Genomic DNA, 11,705 nt, shown 5'->3' with positions numbered 1-11,705 from the left:
AATATACAATAATAAAATAAACGTGAACTGTATTTCCCGCTTGTTTACGCCGAAGCAAATGAGACGTCAGTCTGTACAGTCTGTCGATAAGCGCGGGTACTACTATCGACAAAACAGACTCGACAACTACGAACTTATCCACAACGCAGGCTCTGGACCCGATTCGCTTCCATTGGGCGACGTCACGACGCCGTGAAAGCGGGTTTCAGGTTCAAAACGAAACGGCGCCGGCCGGCAGCCGCCAGGCCGGAGTCTCCGCCTGAACGCACTTCGCGCACGACCGCCGGGTGAACCGCTTCCCAACGGGGAAGAAAATGTGGAATTTCAAGAGACGCGAAAGCCCGAAATTCCCGTTTCCGCGACTCGGTTATCACCGGTGAAATAGCATTCGATAACTCCGAAAAAAAGGCCCCTCTGATTATTCGCACGCGTGAAATCGAATCCCGAATCAGTGGGGTTAACGGAGGTAAGCTAGTCGCGAATTTCTTACAGCAGGACAAGTGATTAAACAGAATTTGTATAGTAATTTTGAATTGATAAAACATAAAAATCGAATAAACAGCTCGAATTAAGTTTTAACCAATCTACAGTGTGCACGTTTCATTCGCTAATACAGTTCATGTACAACAAGTGTTCGGTGTGTATGATTTGTTAGTATAACGGTGAAGCGGAGAATACACTGTGGAAATGTGTGAAATTGAATGGGAAAAGCCCGCAAGTGCGACGAAAGCAGGATCCGACGACGAAGCGTGTACGATGAAAGAGCTACCGCGATGGGCCTGAGTTGAAAAGAAGTGAAAAAAAGAATTGACAATCGTCGACAAGAAGACCCACCCGGATGTTATGATCGTTAACAAGCTAGAATTAGCGAATCGAGATGCCGTTCGTTGCCAGAAAAGTGGAACCGCGGTTGCTGTGCAGGGGCCACGTACCCCCGGGCCCCTCTTCGGGGGCCGCCGGGGCCGAGTTGGATTCCGTAGCTCACGGGGCCCTGACAAGTTGCCTGAAGCAGCTCGCCTGCGTGCTTACTTTGGCCGAAGACATCTTCGCCGAGCTGACCTCCGAGCTGACTACCATAGCTGACAGAAGCGGGGCCCTAAGGCTGAGGGTCGACAAGGTCGACGAGTGCCTGGCAACGATCGACCCAAAGAAGGTCCCAGTCCGTGAGTAGATCCTTCTTTCAAAAATCAAGGGGGAAAGCATGAAATTTTTCGTCTGTTGTTGGGCGGACGATCCTGCCGGGCGTGGGAAACGATTATCTCTAAACCTCGGGCCAGTTTTACCCAAGAAATCTTGCTTGCTCTTCCACGCCTATTCTCGCCTCCGTCGGCCCAGGCCAGAACAGGCCCTCTCGCCTTGGGGCCCGACAAAGATCGCCTTCTTGTTACCGGTGAGCACGCGGGCTCCGATATGCGCATATGCAAACAGTATCCACTTTCCGTGCGCGCAATGCAGTTGCGAACTAAGCGATATCGCGACTGTAACTTTGTTGCGCTTGTCGGCCACACGTTAAGTCCGCTTTCTTAAAAATGCGAGTAGTCGCAGCAGAGATTAAGTGCCTGGAGAAGCAGCGTTCGCGTAATCGCACGCTAATTCGGGTCACCGTTGCAGATATTACAATTATTTAGATCACCCGGCTAACCGGTGGATTTGACCCTTGACCCCACCGGCTCGCAAGCTTTCTCGTCAGATTGCACGGAGGTTTCGATACTGCATAAGCGCACTTTCTAGTCACCGCGGCGTACAGCGCGGGAAATCTTGAACGTGCGACGAGATTCGAGATGGATGTCGATCAGAGAGCCTTGTGTTCCCAAGCAAAGATCTCCGCAATCCGGATGATACAGATAGTGCGGCTGCAACCTACCTGCGTCAGCTGCATCCGAGCCCGCCTTTTATCTTCCCTTCCTCTCTTTCTCGGTGTTCCGCAGTCTTTTCGGAAAGGGATATCTCCGCATTCGTTTCTGTCAGTTTTTTTCCGACGTGCTAGCTGTTCAGTTTAGACACCCCGTAGACCCTTCGAGGGAAGGATCGGACGGAGTCTCTCGGGTCGAAGGAACTTAAGCTGTTTGCCGATGGAAGCCATAGATCTATTTTGCCATGACTCTTCCCGCATCCACTCACTCTGTCCAGGAATACACACCCAAGCCATACCAGTGTCCTCCGTCTCATCGGCGCTCGTAAAAATACAAAACAAGTTTTGAAAAGTACACGCGGCACCGTCTACCGCTGGATTTTGCACACAGTGACAGTTCGTGACGAAAGTTTTTTTTCCTGTCAATTTAAACCGATGGTCGTTGAGGTCGTGCGATCGATCAGTCGTTTAAACTCTTTTTTTACAATCCTGTTCCTGATTTTGAACAACCGCAGTTGACAAACTATTGCTGCATAAAATTGGATCACCGTGTACGGTTATCAAGTCCTGGACTTCAACCTCAGTCTGATGAAAATAAGATCATTTTACTCGTCTAGACAAATCTTGAAGAATTAACCGAGAAAACCGCGAAACGCATTTCGAAGCTTAAACACAGAGAAGAGTAGGAGTAAACTTCGGTACATTTTTACCCTGGGAATATAAAAAGAAAGAAATAAGAGAATAAGAAAGGGAGAAAAAGAGGATCGAGCTTAGGCCCCCCAAGCGTACGTAAAAAATACTTCCGGCTGTTGTAAAATGAAACGTCGAACAACTCTGGATCTAATCTGGTATCCACACTGTATATACCGTGTGTACATACATACACACGCGGGGTTAGTGGCAATCGGCTTTACGAGCCACCGATCTCTATCTGGCCTCATTTGATCAACGATATTTATCATGTGCATCAGTTCTAATACACGAACGGGTTTTTTCTCTCATCCATTTTACGTTTATCAGAGATTCATACATTATGAACGTTGTGTACTCATACCTGTGATTACACCAACTCGTGGGCGGGCCCAAACGTAATACCACGTATTGTGAAATGCGCCAGTAACAACATCGCATGCTGAAGCTTTGCCATCGATCCCTCCCAGGTGTAGAATTAAGAATATCATCAATTTTTCTCACGCAGTATTCGAAAAATTTCGTCAAACTATTCAAACCTTGAATTGTCAGAAAATTCGTGGGTCAAAAGTGCGGTAAGGTCAGTCGAGACTCAGTCACAGGTAGCTGGCGTTTTCCTTTTCTTCTCTTCTCAGCTTCCTCTCTCCATTTTCGCATTCTGCTATTGCCGCATTACATTCCTGTCACTTGCTGCTGGGAATTTTTCACCGGCAAAGGGCGAGCAATTTTTATGACCGAGTATTAAGTGAGCTGGCTTGGTGAACGGGGATTCCGTCTCTCGTACCGGCTTTCATAACTCGACCGGCTCTTGAGCACCTTAGACCTCGGGATTAATCGGAGTCGAGTGAATGGTGGCTCAGCGTAGCCAACACGTAACTTCAACCATGCAGTCCTAGTCCCGTAGATTATTCGGATTGATCCCCCCCCCCCGATACCCATGGAATTATGGTAATATTTCCAGACCTTGTCTTGCTTCGTTCACCTTTCTCACGCGTCTTCCTCAAATCATCCTGCAGGAATAAAGCGGTGAAGTAACTTCCATCGAGCATGTAACATGTTCAATATGCCAATCCACGATCACTAGAACATGCGTCGAACAATCGTAATTGAGTGATCCAGTTTGCTAGAGATATTATATTAAAATTCTGAAACACTTTTGTAACTTGCGATTAGTAAACGTGAGAGTGAGATCGACAATATCCATTGATTAACCCTGGTGGACACTGCGGTATTCCGCGAGAGATGGTACTACATAATTTTCATGCACTTCATCCATAGTAACTCCGTAAGATGTGCTGACACTTCGTCACGCAACGCCTCATTCGAAACGGAGAAAATCGCTTAATTAAGAAGATCGGTGTGACCTCTTCAAAGTCTTAGACGTATTCCGAATTGCTCAATGCGTCGTTGCGTTCGTTATCAATCTTTAGTTGTCGACTCGTTTTTCAGTATTGGTACTTGTGACCTACCGGGAAATATTTTACTTACGAAACTTATGGACATGATCAATTGTCAAGGGACAAAACCGAACGGCAATTTGCCAATGTCGACGGGGGTCCCAGCTGATCGTTATCGACGATGAAATGCAAGTGTCATGTCGTTGGACGGAGCCGTGCAGCTACCGATCACGAACCGTGACAGAGCCGGTGCAAACGTGATATTCGCGTAGAGTGACATTCCGTGTCGCAGGTGATAACCGAAACCCCTTTACCGTGTGGATATAACGCAGTTACGCGTCGGCTGGAGGAGTTGCGGCAGTTGGCCGTGTTTATTCAGCTCAGGTTTCGCGTTTGCTATTCCGCTTGCGGGGGTCATGCGTATACATATATAATATGGATGATACTGCAGTCGGTGTTCGGCTGTCCGCAGAAGCTGCAGCGGGGATTCGATTCAACGCTTATCTTATCAGCCCCCTGCGGGTTTGATACCTAGCACCGACACAGGCTTGTTTTAATTTCTTGCGGCCGTCTCTGATGCGCGTGTATGTGCGCCTGGAGATCGCTAATAGTTCATTAATCATCGGCTATAATACCGGCCTGCGCGATAGCGCAGCGACACTTGGTTGGATGCCGGTAAGTGGCATGAGGAATGGAGTTAGTCGCTTGACTCTCTCGATTGAATTAGATTAATTGACCAAAAGCGAGAAAAGGAACTGGAATTCATGGTTAGAAGGAGGAAATTGACGTGGGAATGTTTCGCTTTCCTTGGCTCCTGCTTCATCAACTGATAAAGTGCGATTACAGTGTCCTCGAGTCGTTGACGACTGCATACGGAATGTTGAAGAACGTAAACTGCATTCGGCGATACAAGCCGCGGTCGGTTTTTTTTTTTGCTCGGTGTTATTTTCGGGAAAGAGGAAGTGCCCGTCGCTTTTTCGACGTCTCAGATAAAAACCGTGGCACACGCCCTTCGGGTACTAAAACAGTACGACAAAAACTTCCATCTCTATATCCAGCGCGGTGCGCGGACCACGTCACTGCTTCAGAAGTCATTAAATACACTCAAGATTCCCATCAAGTGATGACGTTCATCCAATCACAGCTGTGAAAAGAGCCAGACTTACTCTCTTGAGCGTTGCGTATGGATCATCAGACAAACACTTGATGACGACAAAGATTAATGGTAAGATACGTCGTGATTCCCGCTGACTGCTGGTACAGAGAATTTTGGATCCTATGCGGCCACGTCACTGTGTTCAAAAACGTGTTACAAAATTCTCTACATCTGCCCTGCAGTCGAGTCGGGGTTGAATGAGGCGGCATGATACGTGTTTCGTACCCTCTGCAGGGCTGCAGGGGCCGCTAGAAGGGGGTCCTGGGCCCTCGGGCCCCCTGTTAAGGAAAGAAACGGGTCTCCGTCAGCTGTGGAAGAAAAGTTTTTCACGGCGAGCGTGTAACTACCGGCTGCCGTTCGTTGCCACGTATAGGTATACCTATAACGTGTAGTTTGACGGTGATTTCATACACGTGTGCATTCTTAGAAAAATGTAATATAACGATTGATTTCCGTATGGTCGAAAATTTATGCAGCGAATTGATTTTTATCCGTAATTTCTATATTGCACCATAAAGCTAGCGCAGCCCTCACAATTATTCGTTTATGAATTCCCGACATTATCCTAGTAATGTGTAAAGTCAGACTGCAATGGTCCGTATTAATAGCGATATCCAATCAGCAATATTATATTGAAATGACTGAAGAGCCTTGTGTAAGACGCACGATAATTCCACGTAAAACCATTTTTTTTCTAACCATAGTTATACAAGCTCAGACTTGATTATTATAGATCGCAACATCCATATTATTATACTGCGGTAATTACTTCTAACAGTAAAATATAGCAATTTGCTTCAGTCGCCCGGTTTTATGGTTAAAATATGGTAAATGCAGCTGGTATATTTTTACCTAAGAGCGCGGTAGGTTTAGCCGTTTGGAAAACGTCAAGAAGACGGTATCTCATTGCAAATTCGGTGCTCTTGTGTTTCTCATGCCTGCTTCTTTTCGTTCACGAAGCGGATTTATGGCGACAATTTCACCCTCCGATCACCGATGAATCTCGCGTCTGGAATCAGAGGGGAAATTCCGCATTTCCGTGCCGCAAATCGAAGCAGTAAAGCGCACGTGCGGTAAAGGCTATGAGGGAGGGATCGTGTCACGGATGGCTAAAATTAAACGGAAAGTATATAGCGGGTATGCCGATCCCCGCCCCGTTGCTGCAGCACTCGTTCGGCGTACCAGCTGGCAGCCGGAAGTCAGATGAAGATGAAGAGGAATAAGAAGAAACAGGCGGGAAAATAAAAGGCCGTTCCTTCCTTGCGCCGGTTCCAGGGGTGCCGAGAAACGTTCGATAGGGGGGACAAACGAACGACAAGAACCGTTGCAGTGTCCCACTTTTATTATTCTTCTTCCTTACTTTCGTTCTTGCGTGTGCGCGTGTATGTGTGTGCATTTTACCCACACTTGCACTCTCGATTGCCATCGAATAGCACTCGTAGAAATTCGCGGCTATTCAAACCGGAACACTAATCGAAGCTAGCAGAACTAGCTTATCCGAATGGATAATTGCACGGCATATTTATATTTTCTGAATGAATATTGTACCCTGAATTAAGATTCATCCAACTTGACTAAAAAATTGACCACTAAACTCTCGAATAGCTTAATTGTGAGACTCCTGGATTTTACTGAAAATTGTAACCGATTCTCCAAAGCTTGATGAAACTTCCAATCCTCGATGCGGTTTTGGTTTCAATTAACAAATCGAACCTAAACATCACGTAACTTTTACACACCACTTGCGCATCCTATGATGAAACTGAGAGTGGTACAAAACACGGAAGAAAGAGAGAGAAAAAAATAATTAATTCTGCTTTGTATGTACCCCGATAAAAGAAAAATAACATACAGTTTCAACTTTCGAAACGAATAGCCGCAGGTGAAAATGTCTCTTCCTGCAGACGCATTGGGAGTTCAACCGTGGCATCAGGTGTGTTTCAACGGTCAACGCCACCTGTTACCAACATCGGCGAGGGCATAAAAGTTGTGAAAAGCGTACGGTTTCGAACATACGGTGTTGAACAAACCGTTTCATCGCATTAAAAACTGCGACTGCTGAAACACCGAGTCTTGGAGTTTACGAAATAGCAAAAGGCTTGTCAACAAGCTGCAGAAACGATGATCGACACGTGTTTTTCAGTTATTAAAAATCGCTCGTGCTCTTTACTCGCACATCGCGTGCCGTTGGGGAAAACAACACTGATCGCGAGTGATTAAGCCCTCGATTATTAAGTTACCATCCAGTATCTTCCCGCTGCACGCGTGCTTTGAGCCTACGCTTCATGCGCTCGATGATTTTGTCCTGATTTTACCACCCATTTTCGTTTCACCGATCGACCGGCTAAGCCGAGGACTGAGGTCGAGGGAATAGTTCGATCACGCGACGCGCCAGGTTATTGACATTCCGTAAACTCGCCCCTCGTGCAATCTAGTCGATGAACAATTCGGAAAAGCCCATAAATTACATGCTAACAATAATAAAAAGGATGAAACAGATTACGGGCCCAGATTTTTCCGGTCCACGATGTCACTTTTTTTTTAATTACACTTCAATGACTGTTTAATTTTTCATCAATTTCTGCCTGCTCCGAAACACGGAGACAGCAGCTTCCGCATATTTAGTTATTTTTCATAGGTGTCGGTGATACTGTGCAATGGCAATCACAGATTGGCTCCGGTTTGCCGGGGTGAAATTGAAAGTTTAAATGTAGAACGGACGTGCAAATTCCAGTTCGATCGAATTAGCTTCCGCTGCACCGTTACCTGCACAGTCTGCACGGGCCCGCTGCGCCAGGTTAAACTGTAAAAGTTGTCGGGGTCCGTGATCTGCCCCCCGGGTATTTGCCTCCTCGGTAACGCTTCGATTTAGAGGCGACCGTAACTGGATGCGGGAAAACCCGGCATTATGCCTGAAAATCGACTTATATTGTCAGCAAATTAAATCCCCATTCAAACCGAGGGACACGACTCATAATTTATGTTTGTCAGGCAGTAAATGCGGGGCCCTCAATTTCGCCTGTGACCGAATTTCTCTTCCTAATCCCCGTTTCAAAAACGCAAATGTAGGAAAATCGAAGTACTCTTCCAGATTTGGAGATCGTAGGTGAGAAGAACCAACAACACATGGTGCAGCTACTGTTCTCCGGATTCGTAACGTGACGATTGTTCCGATTTCCGGGTCTTACAACGAGTCTTTGAATGAACTCTGGAAGACTTGCGGTCAGGGCACAATGGCTGTCCTGACATAAGCGATACAACAACAACGATACCTAGAAAAAAATACCACATGTTACGGGTCTGCACAATGTACGTGATGATACGGGAGTTGAAAAGCGTCGAAAAGCAGACCAAATGTCGTACAATGTTGGGTTTCACTTTGTTAGATACCGAGCTGCAACAGCAGCAACAGCAGGTGACGTCTCTATCCCATCCCTGCGTGATGCGCGCATTACCATCGCTTGGGTATCATCAATATTAACTTCTGCCACGCGATCGGTTTGATTTTACAGCTGGCCCGATTGCCGTTAAAATATTCACGAGAATATATAGAGAAGGCGAAGGGACGAAGAAGAGACGGACCGTAAAACTCGGTGATTTCTCTATCTCCTGATCGAAAGAACAGTTATTGCAGTTGAATGCGAATTCAAGCACCGAATGACGAGAAGGGTGGAGTGAAAATGCGATAACTTTTTTTTGCGATACGAACCCCGGGGGTAAATCGTTCGTTAAATCAATCCGCAATGTGTATCAATTTAATCGGCGTATAATGAATACAAAATCGGCCCTCTGTGCTCGAGTGTTTCCAGTTGAATTGACGGTTTAGCAAGCCCAGTGCTCCGCGTCGGTCTGTTGTCCCGTTCTGTAGAAGAAAATATATTCTATTGTGTTTTGATAGAGAGGGAATACCGCCTGCGGTTTCGGTGTGGTGAAACGGGACGGGGAAGGCAGCAGCAACATATGACATGCGAAACGCGGTGCTGCAGTGAGACAGAAAAAGAGAGAAGTAGGGAGATATGATGATGAAGAGAGAAGTGGAGTGCAGCAGTGCGGTGCATGTTCGCCAGGTAGCTGATGCTGCCGCAGAATTCAAGCAGATGTTATATCCGCCTGCCATATAGGTACACTGCACTCACTCATATTCACCCTGCAGATGATTCGGCTGCGTGACGCCTGTCGATTCAGTTTTGCCACGACGTGTTGTCGTACGGCTGTCTTGTATATGAAACGAAACGAAATGAAATGAAATTAAATGATATGAAATGGAATGGAACGCTATGAAATGAAATCATTGTGGCGTGCCTCAGCGTGACGTGACTTAGTTTGGCGGCCTGATGTGCCACGGATTGTTAAAAGGAATCCCATTCGATGGACTCTCTCAAAGTCAAATGCGAGATTATTTCAAATGACGTAATCGAAACCTGATGCGGCACGTACTGTTTGGCAATAACAGAGTCGAATATTTCGCAACCAATGTCACTGGTGAATCGACTCAGATACCGTGCGCATCGTTTTCAGAGTTTTATTAAAACCACTTCATTGGTCTCTAGGATTTGAAAGGTTGAATCGAAAGATGATCACTCTTATAAAGTCCGGTAAAAATCACGTCCGGCTAACGCAAACATTGCCTAATTCCGATCTTCAAGACCCGCTCCACTTGCTAGTGCTCGAATTCGAGCGGTAGACACCGCGTGCCGAATTTTGAAAACACGGATGGCAAAAATGAGGCTTGAACAAACAGCTATGAAAAACACCGCGGCCTTGGGTCTCGGCTCGCTTCCTTGTCTCAAAGGCAGAGACGATAGACGGGTATACTCGTACGAAATTTGAACGCTCGTTGTCAGAAGGTGCAGCCGTATCGGTATATTGAATATCGTACACGGAGTTGGTCACGGTCGAGTGGTCAGCCCTCTGAAAAATGAACAATGCGAAATACCGGACGTTCGTTGAGCCTGGACGAATGAATTTTCAACGGTACCAGCGTTCCGAGTATAATCACTGATGTTCCAAGCTTCCGAAACTCATCACTTCTACCGTTGACTGTAATAATTCCCACGCGAATAAAAGCGAATGAACAACAATTTTCCAAACAAAACCTTTGATTCCGTGACTCGCCCATTGCACATGCGTTCTAATAAGTGATTATCCAGTTCACTGGATTTATAGGTAGGTGAACTCACGACTTGGTCGCTTTACGTACTCTCGGTTTCATTCACTAAACCAACGTCTGAGAATCCTAGCCAGTTCTCGTATCGTTGCGCCTTGGTTTATCACCGTTACCGGTAACCATGGGGATTATCAGGGGGTCTTTATCATGGCAAACAGAGCGTGACTCGCGACAGGTGAATCGCTGGCGCGCCGTTCTCCACGGTGCAGCGGTGCTGCCAGCTGGAATTGCGAGTAAGGAAATGAAATTTTGGGAATTTGATTATGCCACACTTTAATGCACTACTCCCGCTTTCAAGGTCACTCCAGCCTGTCTTTGACCTGTGTATAACTCAACGTTGGCCTAGTCTTGGAGTCTCGAGCTCTTCGGTTATTTCTGTGGGTAAATATTGCTCTCCGCTAAGGATAGACACCGGTGCTCTATGAATAGACGAATAGGAAATAGACTGGCCACTACTGGCTCTGTGCAAACGAATCTGTAGTGGTTCGTTTGCTCACCAGACGAAACACGTCTCTTCGGGTTTTCTCCATGCTTGCTGCACGCGTACTCGATAAAAGAGTTTCGAAAAATGAAATAATGCTCGTGTATCGAATTTCGGCGAGCAGGTATCGCCGGATGATCATCGACTCCGGAAGCGGAAACACTTCAAAGACTTCCTCGATACGATATTAGATCCCGCTCATTCTGTGGCAGCGTCGTGTTAGCGTCGTTCCAACCTCTGCTTCCTTCCATCGCGTTTGTCTCTCTCTACTCCGTCAATCGATAAACAGAATTGGCCGTTTAATCCGCAGTGGAACCATGGCTCACTGATGCATTGTACACACGCACGTATGCTCATATGCACCAAATCAACAAATATCATCATCACTGAGCGCTTTTGCAACGCTGTCAGGCAGCGGTGGTTTTTCTTTGGGAATCGAGACCAGATCAGCGTCCTCCAACAGTCTTGGTTCGACCTAGTCCTCCATGTTTATACTGCAGTCCACAGGCTGGATTGCTCTCGATTTTCCAAACTCTGTTGATTCACAGAGTCAACAGAGGTTCGTCTTGAGCTGGGGTTTTTCTCACCATGCACGCAGAATTCTGCTCCATATTTTTGGTCTTTCGGATTCAGATTAATCGTCACTCGATTATCGGGACTAAATTCCGTTTTCTATCGTAAGAAACTAACCGTCGAATCGTCCGGTTCAACACCAAGACTCAGGCACGTACGGTCCTCGAGTACGGTGGGAGTAAAATGACCGATGAGTTTGTGGATGTGGGATCGGTGCACGCTCTTCAGCGAGTGGGTGCGCACTGTGTGCGTCGACGTCGTTGTCTCTCGGTTACAAGGCACGTACGACGAGAAAGGCGCTCCCAGCTCCGAGGCATTCTTGCATCCTGTAATCCTCTCGATGTAGTGTATCCCGTCTCCCCTCATGGCCAAACTTACACGCCACACGG

At 46.7% G+C, this 11,705-nt stretch overlaps 1 protein-coding gene across 3 annotated transcripts in view; it reads left to right on the top strand.

Annotated features, from left to right (window-relative positions):
* Window positions 1–234: 234 nt before the first annotated feature.
* LOC124302922 (uncharacterized) overlaps window positions 235–11,705 on the top strand; it is a 56,260-nt gene continuing 44,789 nt past the window's right edge. For 2 of the 3 annotated variants that reach the window (XM_046759513.1, XM_046759511.1), the window contains exon 1: window positions 235–1,163. In XM_046759513.1, coding sequence (XP_046615469.1) covers window positions 878–1,163 — 286 coding nt within the window. In that variant the 5' untranslated portion in view covers window positions 235–877. The remainder of the gene's footprint in view (window positions 1,164–11,705) is intronic. The other variant, XM_046759512.1, reaches the window with a different exon arrangement.

This window comes from Neodiprion virginianus, chromosome 4 (genome assembly GCF_021901495.1).
Source record: "Neodiprion virginianus isolate iyNeoVirg1 chromosome 4, iyNeoVirg1.1, whole genome shotgun sequence".
In the NCBI taxonomy this organism is placed as follows: domain Eukaryota; kingdom Metazoa; phylum Arthropoda; class Insecta; order Hymenoptera; family Diprionidae; genus Neodiprion; species Neodiprion virginianus.
This window is presented reverse-complemented; position numbering and strand designations above follow the sequence as displayed.